This window comes from Falco biarmicus, chromosome 5, assembly GCF_023638135.1.
Source record: "Falco biarmicus isolate bFalBia1 chromosome 5, bFalBia1.pri, whole genome shotgun sequence".
Classification (NCBI taxonomy): Eukaryota; Metazoa; Chordata; class Aves; order Falconiformes; family Falconidae; genus Falco; species Falco biarmicus.
Genome location: NC_079292.1, coordinates 28,257,744 through 28,271,808, shown reverse-complemented (window position 1 = coordinate 28,271,808; position 14,065 = coordinate 28,257,744). Strand labels below are relative to the sequence as shown.

General features: G+C 48.0%; 1 protein-coding gene across 2 annotated transcripts in view; it reads left to right on the top strand.

Moving 5' to 3' along the window:
• Window positions 1–14,065, top strand: part of LOC130149933 (store-operated calcium entry regulator STIMATE-like) — a 35,391-nt gene that overhangs the window by 18,865 nt on the left and 2,461 nt on the right. For both annotated transcript variants that reach the window (XR_008822065.1, XM_056340218.1), the window contains exons 5-7: window positions 6,866–6,978; window positions 8,077–8,160; window positions 9,166–9,282. Coding sequence is in view for 1 of the 2 variants with exons in the window: in XM_056340218.1 (XP_056196193.1) it covers window positions 6,866–6,978; window positions 8,077–8,160; window positions 9,166–9,282 (314 nt within the window). In the remaining variant the exon portion in view is untranslated. The remainder of the gene's footprint in view (window positions 1–6,865; window positions 6,979–8,076; window positions 8,161–9,165; window positions 9,283–14,065) is intronic.

The window sequence follows — 14,065 nt, the reverse complement described above, 5'->3', positions numbered from 1 at the left end:
AGCTGGCCCCTCGTGAAGGCTGGCTTAGACTACAGAAACAGCTCACTTCTCTGAGGAAATCTTGCTTTCATTAATAAAAAAAGTTTCTGCTGTTGCTTGAATTTAGCTCTTGAATTGAGGATTAAATATCTCATCCGCTGAGCACAGTTCTTGGTGCAGCTCTCTGGCCAGAATGACCACACTGGAAAAGTTAGGTAGGAGTCGAGTGACATGTCCAGCGCAATCCTGCTATAGGGCTAGGGAAGGAAAACACTGCTATCCTCATCTCGGGTATTAAGTAACTTCCAAAACAGTTTGGAAGATGCTAGTAAACTTTGTACAGTTTGATACAGGTTCCAGAAATATGATTCATTTTCTGGTCTAATTGTTGTACCGGACTTTATGCTGCTTTCCTCAGTTCTCTTGAGGAGCAAAAGCATCTTGTGCAGTCCTGCAGGGGAAGAAGGGCAGGATGCCAGGGAAGCACCAAATCCATGTTGCGGACAGTGGTGAGTACCATTGTTCCAACCATCAGGAAAGAACAGGTGTGTCTTTTGTCCAGTATAGCCAGTGCCCATCTACCTGCGTGGTCTTTGAGCAAACAAATGTTGCAGCTGCTTTCTTTCTGACTCTCCAGCTCTTGGTTGCATCCCTGCAACTGATGCAGACTGCCACAGTTCTCCTTTGGCTTGGGTTCCAGCAGTCCCTTCTGCTCAGCTGTTGGTAAACCTGTCTCCATGGCCCTGCTGTGACTGCAATAGCTGCATTAATGGAGAAGCAAAGAAAAGGGAATGGAAAGCACTTAAATTTATGCTGCTATTTTAAGCATCCAGCTGTCCAGAACTCTCTAGAAAACTCAGTTAGTCTCATATTTACCAAGCCCAGGAGACAGCTATTCTGAGATTAGCTTCTCTTGTGCCTGAGCTCTCTGCCAAAGACTGCTGCAGACAGGAACAACCTGGTTTTTAGCTAGTGGAGTGTCAAAGGCTCCCCTGTCTTTGCCCAGCAGCTCTTGATGATTCTTTGGACTGCCTCTAAGCACAGGAAACTGTGTTTTACAAGGCTGTTGTTTCTTCTGAAGATGCTTGGCTCCTAAGATCAAAGACTGGAGAGGTTTGTTCTTCATCTTGGTTGAAGTAGGCTGGGGAGATTGGTGGTTGCCCTACACGTAGCCAAAGCTAACAAACTCCACAAATGCTCTATGCACCAGTGGTCTAGCAGGGGAGCAGCAGGCTGTGTCTGTAGGCGCTCTTCCTGTACGGGACTTCTACAGGGAGGACAGCAAAGCAGAGTTTAAGCTGCAAAGGACTTGGGAGGTGGGTACCCAAGGTCTTGTAGGTGCTGCTGAGCCTATGCGGACTGAGCAGGGGAGATGCTGGCTGGAGTCAGTCTGGGCAGATCAAATCTGGTTCAGCTTTGGGTCCCACTTTGAAACTGCTCCAGCCCTCTTCTCTCTCCCTCCCCGATTCCCACAGCAATGAGCAGCTCCCTGGAGGCAACCTCTGGATGGCTGTAGTGTCCTGGCATTTTAGTTGTGTCTGAACTCCAAAGCATTACTTTAGAAATACTGGAGTATTCCTTTTAAGTAAGCAAATGCTATGAATTTGCATTAAGAGATGGTTTCTGCAATGTGCAAGTAATGCTCTAGAGGAACATTAAGAAATGAGGGGGAGAAAAAGACTGTGTTCTTGCTTGAAAATGTCTTTCTGGATGGCCATCTGGATGCTGACTTGTGTATGACTGTGGTTTCAGAGCTTGATGCTATGTGCTAATTCACTGTCTGGAAATGGAAAGGCACGTTGCTTGGAGGCCTGTAAAGTCTGTTCAGTGGCCTGCTGAACTCTGCTGGTCAAATTTATAGGAGAATATGCTTTGTGCCAGCTGCTGAGTTTAACTGAGGACCTGTGTAGGCTGCTTCTGGCCCTGTTGTGATGGTGTACAAAATTTCCATAACAAATATTCCCACGTCCTGGAGCAGCCAAGGGAGCTGGCTGCTAACGCTTGAGGAAATACTGCTGAGAATAACTCTAACCTGCGGGGCTGTCTTGTCCTCAGCATGCTTGGGCTTTCCACCCCTAGGACCAGGGAGGAAAAGTAAGGAGAGAACCAAGAATCATCCTCAAATGGTCGAGTGTGTGGGCAGGTCCCTTGTTCTGAGCAAGGATGCAAACCTTTGAATGCCCTGGATGCAGTGGCAGTATCTCCAGGGTCCGACAACCCAGAGCAGGGCTGTGACGCTGCAAACTGGGCACCGATTCCTGTGCGCTTACTTTCAGTTCAGATGCAGAACATGCCAGAGAGGGTCTGGGATGCCCACTGGTCCTGTCTGGCTGCTCTGATGTGTTAGGTTCCATTCTCTGAAAACTTGTTCTTGCCCTCCAAGTAAGCACTTCTGCACAATTCAGATGCTTTCCTTCTATTTCTTACCCTCCTCCATACTTGACACGGATAATTAGATCCCTTTGTTTCGGAAGTACCATTTGAGTATCTCTTAAGAGGCTTTTATTGACTTTTTCTACCCCCATCATGTCACACAGACCAACTTGCAGTGCTTTCAAATATTTGCTTTTCCTCAACCCACCCCTGAACCCTCCGCTTTGGCTGTGGTTAAGCTTTTTCCTACCTGCTCAGTGCACGCACAGTCCCCAGAAGACTGTAAATAAAGCAGCCTGGCAGGAACACGTGGGCTATGCTGACAGCTTCGTACATTAGGCAGCCTGCAGGATTAAAACTAATCCTGTTGTGTAGTAACAGCTCAAATACCTCAAGTAGCACTGCTTTTACTCGGCAAGCAGTTGAGCTCCTACGCACAAGCGGAATGAGAGACATGCGCTTGTGTGCGGCTGCTGCAGGCACTGGTGTCCTAGGTCTGCACCGAGGAAGTTTTGCTGATGGTGGGGAGCACCAGCAGCGCTGCTGGAGGAGAACAGTCAAAATGCAGTCCGTACATCCCTCAGGGTGAAGGTGAAGTGGTATATTTGTATCAGGGTGGGAGCTGGCTGTAAGAAAGTTTGAGCAAAGGGTGGTTGTTAAGCTAAAGGGAGAGGCTGATGGTGGAGTTGGTGTGTAGAGCTGAGATGCCCTCAGTTACCTTGCAACTAGGAATGGAACAAGAAATGGAAGGTCTTCAAAGGAAGCACGATACATGTAATCTCCAACCAGGTGTTGCATGTGTGGGCTGCAAAGATCCTTTGGGCCAGTTCCCCACTATCCTGCAAGGACAGGGAATCTCTGAATGCAGGAAAGAGGGGGGCATCTTTTTTTTCCTCTTTTTTTTTTTTTTTTTTCCTTCCAGGTAGGAGATTGGTTTTTGCTGGCAGTCTTGTTTGGCAGAAACAGTCTTGCAGGCACTTACCTAAATAAATAAAAAAACCTAAAATAAATGTGTAACGGAGGTAGTTCATGTAAGAAGAATCCTCTCCCATCCATGGAGCAGGGTACCTCTGGACAGCACTTGATCCATTAAAGACACTAAGAGGGGATGCCTCTGACTGGCTTCCTGTAGGAAGCCAGCACCTAAATGAGGTGTGTGGTTAGCTGGGTTCAGCTCAGATTTTCCAGCCTTGCTTCCTAACTGTGGGAGGAGATGTGGTCAGCCCGTCTTATGGGCTTGTCCAGGGACTACACCAAAGGTTCCCTCTTCCCTGACAAGATGCCAGTAGATTGTGACTTGTATGTTACTGGCATTAGTCATGTGAATTAGTGGTGAGTTAAACTTGGATGGTGCCACTCAGAGGTGGATCAGTGGTCCTTGGATGACTTCAGGCTTGCTGAGGTAAGGAGCAGCTGGCTGAACTCCTTGGTGAAGAGGAAACAAGCCAATGTCTGTTTATAGCTGAAGGCATCCTTGCAGCCCTGTGGACTGTGCTGCTGTTTCGTTGTCATCTTTGTCCTGAGTTATTGTGGTACGGAGGAGCCTCCTGTCCCTGGGAGACCAAGGCACGGTGAAGAGTAACTGTGGAGACACCCTCTGACCTTCCTGTCAGGGGGTTTGAGTTAAGTCCTGTTTTAATATGTGTGCTAGAGTGGATTCCTGTACAGAAACATCTCATCCCATAGTCTGGAAACAAAGCTCAGAATGGAAAAAGAGGAAGAAGAGGATCCAAAACAGCAGCAGTTTTGAGCTGCGAAAGGTGATAGAGCAGATGGCCAAATCTGGCCTCCGTGTAGTTCTATGGGTCTCTCTCCATATCCTTCCATTGTCTACCCTGGACCGTGTAAGAGGTGCTGATGTCCTTCTGATTGTGGAGGGGGTTCACAGCATCTCCTGCAGGTGACACAGAAAACACCAGAGTGAGAAATAAGAATATGTGATGCTTCACGCTGTGATGGAGGCTCCTTTGCCAAGGTGGGATGTGGAGAGCAGTGGGGGTGCAGCTCTGTCCTGCTTGGGTAGCACAGGCTTGCACATGCCCTGTCCATTTAGCCGGTGAGCTGGTCTAACTGGGGCAGACCTCTGGTCTTGAAAAAGTGGGCTTCCCTTGGTGATATCTTGCTGTTACATAGTAAAAACTGTTCTCTAGCAAAGGGAGGAAAAAAGAAAAATTCCTTTTCCAAAGGTTGTCAAACCTCATGAAAACTCAACCAGGAATGTAATAGCTTTCTTGCGAACTGAAAGTGAAGGGAAATTTTTTGGGGGGGCGAGGAGCTGTTAACCTTGGATTTATGGGCAAGTCCTTCCTAGGATGGATGAAGGAGGTTGTCTCTTCTAATGTCTGTGTATCAGCCTGATTAGCCAAAACCTGGCTAGGGTGGCTTGGTGCCCAGTACGCAGAAGTAAGAGCCATAGTCTGCTGTTTGTGGCGATAAGTGGTCATGACCTCCTATCCCCAAAAGGGTGTGAGGGGGCAGGTATTTGGGAGACATCTCAAACTGGCTGCTGCTTTTTAGGCAAGCTGAGATGAGGGATGTGTTCCACAAGTGCCACTGTGACTGCAGTGCAGAGGAGCCGACTTGCGAAGGGTGCTGTGGCTGTTAGCCCTGTCTCCCCGCAGGGGACCGAGCACAGCTGACAACACAGAGCAAAAGGGAAAGAGTTCAAATGCAGGAAGGACATGATGGATATGTTTGTTTTCCTGTTTTGTTTGTACTCGGAGCTCTGATGGGTGATGGTAACCTGGAGGTTTGTAGGAGAATTAGTTGGCCTTGGGATAAGGGGCAAAAGCCTCCCTATACCTAACCTGTGCCTAAGACAACTGGGTGCCTGAGTCTCTCTGGAGAGGCTGCCTGTGCTTCAGGAGGATGAAAGCCCTCTGACACAGGCCTTTAACTGCCTGCAATGGTGTTCCCATCTCTTCTGCAGACCACCCATTAAGCTGCTGCCTGGCAGGGAGCAGAGACGTGCACTTGCTGAAATCCTCTGCGGGCTCTGCTGGTTGCGCTTGCACGTAACCTTCCTGGCTGCCCCCTCCTCCCCTCCGCCTGTGCAGTTGCCTGCTGCTCTGGTGCTTTCTGCTTGCTGTCCTCCCAGCTCGGCAGCCTCTCCGCACCCTTTGGCCTCCCGGTCCTTCCCTCTCCCCACCTCTGCTTCCTTCTCCATCGCGGCTTGAGCAATTAAAAATTTGGGATGCAAGGTGATCCTTTGGAGGTCTCTGGCATGGAGGCACTAGCTGGATGCCTGTGCTTCTTAGCTGTAGCTTTGTGACGAGGCAAATGTTTTGGTACTAACAAATGACAGAATGAGGGCAAATCTACATGCAACCTGTTTTGCCCTTGCTGGGAAGCTGGTCCCTCTAGAGCTGGGCTTGGATACCAGCTCTTACGAAATCCTGGTGTGTGCCGCTGGTCTCTGTGGCCGGAGGATTGGCACAGTGGTTTGGATAAATGCACTTTGGCCAACTGCTGGTGTTGTCTTCCCTTGCTGCATCTCCACAGTGTAGCGCTGAGATGAGTGGAACTGAGCTCCCAGCCCACTGCCATTCAGCAGCGCATCAAGTGTTGGAATCTCACAGGGGGTTGGGCTGTCACACACGAATGCAATTCCAAATTTTGGCCTGATTACACTGGAAACAAGTGTTGGCAAGGGTCGTCTTTATATTCGAGTGGTAAGAGGAAATGCTGCAGCTTTCCAAAGCCAGATACTGTAGCTCAGTTTTTGCAGACCTGAGGTATTATGATGAGCCTGGGAAGATGATAACCAGCTGGCAGGGTGCTTACAGAGGGCTGGAGCAAGCACATGTAATAGATACGGTACCATTATTGTTGTTAACAATACAAATATGCTTTTACTTATTACTTGGTGAGTACCCCATTGGAAACATTAACATTTAATTAGCATTGATTCTTCTTGAGTGAATTGCTCTAAAACCTGGGGCAGTGGAGCCCCTGTCTCTTGCTTAAACAGCAAATATCACATAACCAGCTGTTCACTTCATCAGCAAAAAAATTAGTTCTGTTTAGCACTGAAAACTTACACCTCTTGTATTGAAAATGGTGACCAGAAATTTTCAGGCTATTGCTGGAAACTGGGCAGGTAAGGCTTGGCAAGGAGAAAATTGCAGGTGATGTTTCTAAAGATTTATTATTATTTTTTATGGAGGAGTGTGCAGGATGCTGACTGGTCCTTGTATAGAGGAGGATCAATCCAGCAGTATCTTTTCTTGGGGATTGCTACTGGGATTAGCTTTAATTCAGAAGGGTCAGTCTGGCTAAAATGCTCCAGTACCAAACCTTGCTACCCCAGCCGTGTGCTCCTACAACTGTGGAGAGAAAATCTCTTTCCCCTAATTTTAGATGTGGTATTGTGTATTTGTCTCACCGCAAAACTTGCGATACGGAAGCACTTCCCTGTCCCTCTAATCAGCTCAGGTATCAAGCATGAGGCAACTTTTCTGCAAGGCTGTCTCCTCCTGTCCTTTGTCTCCGATTTAATGTGCCCTTTTTCTAGGTGACCCTCCACAAGCTGCTGCCTGGATTGGCCAGTGCATCCTCTACTTGCTGGTAATGGTTTTTGAGAAGACTGTCATCAGCCTTGTCCTGCTTATCCCTGGTTGGACAAAGGTAAGCTCCTGGGATGTATTTTCCTTGCCACAGCTGCTGTGGCTTGTTTCTTGTCAGCTTTGCTTTATTAGTGGTCCCCATCATCACAGGTCTTTAATCCTTATGACTTGTTGACATCCCTCTAATCATTAGCTATTACTTAAGTCTGTGGAAACATGACTTTCATAAGAGTTTGGCTTTTGACATGTTCTCTTGCTAGTCAAAAGCTAGTGGAATCAGATGCTGCTTTAATTTTCTTTTCCATCCTTGGAAGGATAAACTGGGCTGGGCTGGCAGCTGAGGTAGTTCAGTTCTGCCAGAGGATTTCTTAGTTATCTTGTCAAGTCAGTTCATGTTGTGATCCTGTGCCTGAACTAGGGGCACTCTTAGAGATTAATTTGGAAGAATTATCTATTCAAGTAGTAGTTGTTCTTCATTCCCCCAGCTGTTTCTGTATGTTAGTTCACGCAGCAGTAATTGTGTTGATCATGAAGTTCCTCTTTTAAAAAATAAAAAGAGTGGCACTTGTAGCTGCATACCTGGTGGCAGTGAGGTGTGGTGGGTGTATAAACCAGTTCTGCGAGTCTGTGGGGTAACTCCAGGTTTGAGTGCATTTACACGTAGTGCCTAGTACCTCTCAGGCTGGTGGGACTTGACTGAGGAGTTAAGCTCCCAGATTGCTGTAAATCTGTTCCTTTTCAGGGCTTGTCCTTCAAACCCAGTAGCCTGCAGTGCTCAGACTTGGACATGAACACGCTGTTCGGCAGCACGCACTGCTAGATCCAGAGATGCTGCTGGTTTCCTCTCCATGCTTATCGTGCATGGCTGGTGTCCTTATTTTGCAGCTAGGCTCCAAGGAGCCAAGGAAAGTCCCCCAGTTGTCACGGGTAGTTACACTGAATGACTAGCAGTACTTATTTCCTGCTCTGTACAAAATCATGTGTTTGGCAGCTGGGCTAAAGGGATAGCACGTGTAATCTTCCGAAGAGCTGGGCTAAAGCAAAGTCTGCAGAGAGCCCTAGTGAGGAGACTGCTGGTGTAAGAAGGCAACCAGTTGGCAGCGAAGATCTTATAGCAGAGCCGTTCAAATAATGCTTCTAAATGCTTTCTCCTCTCCAGCTTCAGCAGATCCTCCTGGGTTACATCCCAAACCCCCAGCTGGAGCTCGTCCTGGTCATGCTTGTTGTGCCTTTTATAGTCAATGTAAGTGGTGCCTCTGCAAGCACTGGGTGAGGTGGTTTGGAAGGGATGGCCCATCCCCATGGGGAGTGTGTACAGGAACTGGCTTGGGGGAAGCCTTGAGTAACTGAAGTGTCTTGGACAGGGTGGAGGGGAGTGGGAACAATTATCTTTTGTCACAAACACACAAATCTGTCGCTACTGTCCTGCCATGGTCTCTGTTCCCAATTCCTGTTCCCTTGTTCCAGCTGCTGGGTGGCTGACTCTTCACCTCTTTGAAGAAAGCTGGGACTCATTAGCTGAGGGCTGCATCTCAGCAGCAAGCTACAGGCATGGAAATGCTCCAAAGCCTTTGAAATTCCTGTAGGATGGCTTGTCACTGGTGATCTGTGGCAGCCTGCCAATCTAGCCATTTAGCTAGACTTCAAATTGTGTTACAGCCAGGCGTTCAGGTTACCCAAAACTATTGATATTCTCAAAACTAGTTTGGCAAAACCTCTTTGAAAGCTCAGCTGTGCCCAGAATTAAGGGAGCCAGGAAAAGCCCTGACCTGCTGCTCAGTTCCTGCTGAGATGGGGGAAATGAGAACAAGGTGTGTGTCAAACTTTTTTTTTCAATGCATACCATGAGCATTGCAATGGTGCAGTATTAGTAAAGTTGGGGTTACCTGCCTCTGCTACCAGCCTCTCCACCACCCTAGACTGCATTTCCTGATTTGAAAGCAAACTCGGATTCTCAAAGAACTGACCAGGGACTGGTGCAGACAGAGCAGATGTCTCCGTGCCCCACCCCCACCCCCCCACCCCCCCGGTTTTCAATATCTATGGAATCAATAGGATTTATATGAGAAGAGACCTCAGGAATTTGACTCATCTGACCCCCATGAACATGCTTGATGCAGGGTTACTTTAGATATTAAATTAGGTTGGTCAGGGCTGGACATCTGGAGGAATCAAAAGGAGAAGTAATGGCTGTGATTCAAGGACTTTGGTCTCTGCAATCCATTCATGTAACTTCTTTCTCCCCAAGGCCATTATGTTCTGGGTTGTGGACAGCTTGATCATGAGGAAATACAAGCAGAAGGACACCCTAGCCATCAATGGATCCATAGAAACTCCTCGAGCTAGGAGGACTGAGGAATCTCAGGTAAGGCCAAGGATGTCCTTTGTTTGAGACCAAACTGCAAGCTTGTAATACGGTCGTGTGCTTTACCACAACATACCATCACCCCAGGTCTAGGCAGCTTGGTGCTTCATGAATGTGGAGGGTGACCTGCTAAGTAAACCAGCTTCCCGTGTTTTAGCTGAGGTCAGCAGAGGGATATTTCCTGGGAGGATCTCACCCTGTCTAGCAATGAGAAAAATCACAGCCTATGAGGTGCTGCTGAAATATTGCCCGAAATGATGACAGTATCTCGGGGGGGATGAGCTAGCTTTTGCACTAACCCATGTGGGCTTGTTGGAGTGGCAGGCTGAAAATGGGGCGTATCTCTGCACTGGTGCTCTCATGTTAGTTGTAATTTATATATTGCTTTTATATATGTAATAATGTTTCCCATGTTAATTGTAATTAATCTTAGCTTAAAAGAGCTTGCTTTCCTCACTGTAACTGATAACATCCCTTTTTAGAGGACATAGGGCTTCTAGCTAGGCCATTTTTGTCAGCGTTTGGGGTTTTTTTGGTTGGGGGTGGTTTTTTTTGGCCAGGTGATGGTCCCTTCGCTGTAAGAAGAGCTTGATGCATAAAAGTCATGGAGGGGGAGAAAATGCTCCAGTCCCAACAGATGTTTTTAATGACCTGTGCTTTGCTGGGCAGGTGGTGTCTGTGCTGCTCGCTGACTTTCTGGGCAGAGCCCCCAACCTGAGTCACTGGGTCAAATTAGTTTCCTTCCTCCGGCACCCAGGCCTGCTTTCAGAGTGTTCTGTGCTGAGATCTCGCAGCTCACTGGCAAGACAAGCTGAGATAAGATAGTGTCTGGCAGCCGCAGGCTGACTCCTGGAGTAGCTGCTGCTGAGGAATTTGGGATGGTCAGAAATAGCACTTGCTCTGAGCTCCCTTTGTAAAGAGTATCTCTGCTCTGGTGCCGATGGGTGGGATGGCCGGTTGCTGGTGAGATTGCCGTGCGTGCAGCGGTGGTGGTGTTTAAGGGTGTGCTTGGCAGTCTGCACAGCAGCGTGGCTTCCAGTCTCAAGGGTGCAAGGGGGAAGAGGCTGCTGCTTGTGAGGATGCAACGCTGGAGGAACCCTCCCTCTGGCAGGGAGGGCAGGCAGATGTGAGCAGCTGCTGAGACTAGTGAGTCACTCCTGGCCCTGCTTCCAGATAAACAGTTGTACTTTGGCAAGGTCACTAGAAACACGCGAACAGCGTGCCTCGGGGAGCTTCCTGAGCAGTGTGTGTGGTGGGGGCATCCTTGAGAAATCCTTTGTTTTGGAGAGAGGAGGTAGAAGTGGTCTACTGCTGGGTCATACTGGTATGTCTTGATGGTTGTGCGCTGGAACTAAGAACTCATAGCTGGGATGTGAAGGTGGATTAACTCTGAGCATGAGTTTGTCCTGGTTGTGGTAGAGTCCTGGTTTCTCGGTGGTGGCCAATGTTCAAAAGTGGTTACCTCCTTAGAAGGGCTAGGCTGGAGGTCTGCTCAAAATGTGAAGGTGGTGGTGAAGATCTGTCTTACTGACTGGATGTGCTGGTGTGTTCCCAAAGGTTTAAGATCAGTTAAAATTACACCAGCTCAGAAGCAAGGGTAAGGGGGTGACATCTCTAGTTGAGACACTAGGTTCCAAAGGCTGGAAAGCAGGTTGAACTTGCAGCACCTTGTCCTATAGTTGTGGTGGCTGCCACAGATTCACAGATGGTGTTGCGGCTACTGGCCCTCTGCCTTGCTCCACTGAAGGGGGGTGCATGTGTTCTGTGGCCTCTAGCTCAGTTTTGGATAACCTGAAGGGAAGATACCTGTTAATCTGAAGAAGGTAGGAAAGACTCTTGTGGCAGCTCAACCTTGACAGGTTGTTTCAAGTAGTAGACACAACTCCCACAGTCTGACTCTTGCTGTCAAAGGCTTCTCCCATCTTCCAAGTACTTGACTACTTTTCTCAGATGAATTTTTGCCGAGATCTTCAATGTGCAGGTCATCTGTCCATCTTGAAACCCTCTGATCCATCACTGCAGTGGAACTACCAAGGGGACCAGTTTCTACCTGGAACGGTCTACACGGACTGCCTCCTTTCGGCTCATATGTGTTCCTGTGCCTCTGGCCCAACAAATAGTTTGGGCAGAGAAGGAAGCTGATGAAAAAATACAGAAGTGGGTGACCTGCTTTCCCAACTCTATTTCTTGGCACTGGGCCTTGAGGTGTAGCTGTTGGCTCCTGCTTCATGTGTCAGCTTCTTAGGCTATGAATTAAAGATAATGTTGGCCAACTGAGCCCTACAGCTGGATTGATTCGAATTTAGGCTTGAAAGCAGAAAATGAGTGTTTGCTGGGCTTGTTGCTGCTAATAACCTTTCAATTGGGGAAATTTCTTCTCTTCCCCACTGCCCAGCGGAGAGGAGGAAGGGGGGCTGAGAAGTGTCTCTGTACAGGGCCGAGCTGGCAGAGGCTAATGTGTCCCATGGTTTATCAGGGTTCATCAGAGCTGTCTAGCAGCAGGCGCCAACAACTCCCCATCATGCTGCCTTCTTGAATTTCAACCCTCTGTCTATCTGGCCTATAGTGTCATTATTCTTCCTCGAACTAGCAGTTTGTGTTTGGAAAAGGAGGGGGAGAGAGAGGAAGGCAAATGGGAAGAGGGGGCTGAAATTAACCTGTTCAAAACCCACACTCAGTATTTTCTATAGGGATGGCAGGAGCACTCAGTTTGGTCCTCGGTTTGGTAAACCAGCTGGGTGTGGAGAAGCAGCCCAGCACCCAGCAGTCCTGTGTCTGGTGTCACTTACTGACTCTGTGGCTGCAGTGCAGCCCAAAGAACTGGCAGCCCCTTGAGGGCTTTAAGGCTCTTCTGGGGAGCCACAGATGTGATTATGGGCTTTCACTTATAATGCAGCAAATGCTGTATGTTTTTACGCTGAAACCCTGAAAGGGATATACTTTGTCTTATGGCTGAGAGAATTTTGCCCTTCCTTCCAAATCAGTCTTAAGCTTTCTTTTGTTTCAGACTTGTGCCCCACCTTGGTAAATGTTCATGCAGCTTTTTTTTTTGTGGGATACAAAAAGATCTCTTAGGAGTGCCAGTTTGAGTCCACTGCTGTTTGGGCTGGGGAAATGTGTTCACCTGTGTGGCCCTTATTTCTACTTTGTGTGCATCCTGCCCTTGACCCGAGTCGCTCTTCCCTTGCCCTTGCAAGTGTCAATAAACTTTAGATCTAATCGGTGATTTCTTTGTTTCCTCTACTCAGAAAAATAAGTCTGTTTTAATAATGTTTTATTTGATCTTTTTTGAGCTTGTGGGTGTTTTTGTTTTGTTGGTGTGGTTTTTATTTTTTCCCCAAGGGAGTTGAGTGAGTTTCTGTTCCTTTTCTGAAGGCTTACATTTTCAGAGATAAGCCTTAAAGCAAAATTTGGTCTAATACTAGTGGTACCTGTAAGAACTATTAGTGTATTAGCTTTCCTCTCAACCTTAAACTAGCCTCTAGTTTCACCCTATGTGGGGACCTGCCTTTGGTCAGCACCTATCCTAATTCCCTTCATAGGAGCTGTGACTTCTGGCATTGACTCGACTGAGGATGCTGATGAATGCCAATGCCTATGCTGCTTGCTTTTGAGTACTGAGCAATACTCCAAGAGCAAGTTTGATTTGCTTATTGCTTAGCTGAGCTGATTATTTTTTTTTTAATAGCTCAAGCTTGGGGTAAACTCCAGGTGCCTGGTTCTTACAGGGAAGCTATATGAAGGTGGGAATAAAGGTGCCTCTGGAAGGAAACTGTCCCACCTGCCAGTCCTACTGACTCCTGGCAACTCATCTATACTTAGATGCAGGAGGATGGTGGGATGGTTCCTACCTCTACGCCAGGCTGGTGGAGCTTTAGGCAAATGGGTTTCCATAGCTAGTGGGAAACACCCTGGAGCCGCTTTGTTTTACAGCCTGTGCCACAGTTCCCATGTCTGTGCATTCTGTTCCCCTGCCACTGAGGTGGCCTGGTTATCTAGAAGATCTGCTTGGATGGAGTACCAAACCAGTAGGTAGCCCCTTCTTTCAGACAGGAGGGGTAGGCAGAGCACATGGGCAGCTCTGTTTTGGTAGCGTGACCCATATTGTTTTGCCAGCTGCTGACCTCCTGGTGTGGAGAGGAATGCGTGAAGTATTTGAGGACTGCTGAGTGAGACAGTAGCACATTGTCCTGGGACTGAGAAACTGGCCCATTCCCAGCTGTGCCACTAACCTGCTGTGATCCTGACCTGGTTACATCTGCAAGGGAAGTGCCTTGTCCAAGTTGTGCTGAAAACTCCTAAGATGGAGTTGGGCTTGAAGACCATATCTGGGGGTACGTCCCATGACTGTCATAGTGATGAGGTGCTGTCTTGTGATGAAGCTCCCTGGTGAATTGTGGAAAGGTTACTGGGGGTACTGTTGGCTTGAGCAGCTTCGTACAAGCTGTATGGTGGGCAGGTAGCAACCTGAATAGGTCTGGATGTGCAATGCTCAGTGCCTGCTCAGTCATCCACGCTTGGCTGCAAGGGGATTTGATTTTGCAGGTGAAACCCACCAAAATGACTAGTTCTTTAAGTCCCAAAACTAGCCTGTTGCAGCCTGTCAGAGTTCAGTGAGTTTATAATGCTGTGACTAATTACCCGCGCATTTTTTCAGGTTCAACATCACAATATTAATATGATAAATAGAGGAAATCTTCACTTGGAAGAGATGGAAACTTTCCAGTGTGTGTCTTGAACCAAAAAACATTCCTTGAGACCAAGGGGGGGGTGGCGGGGGGTG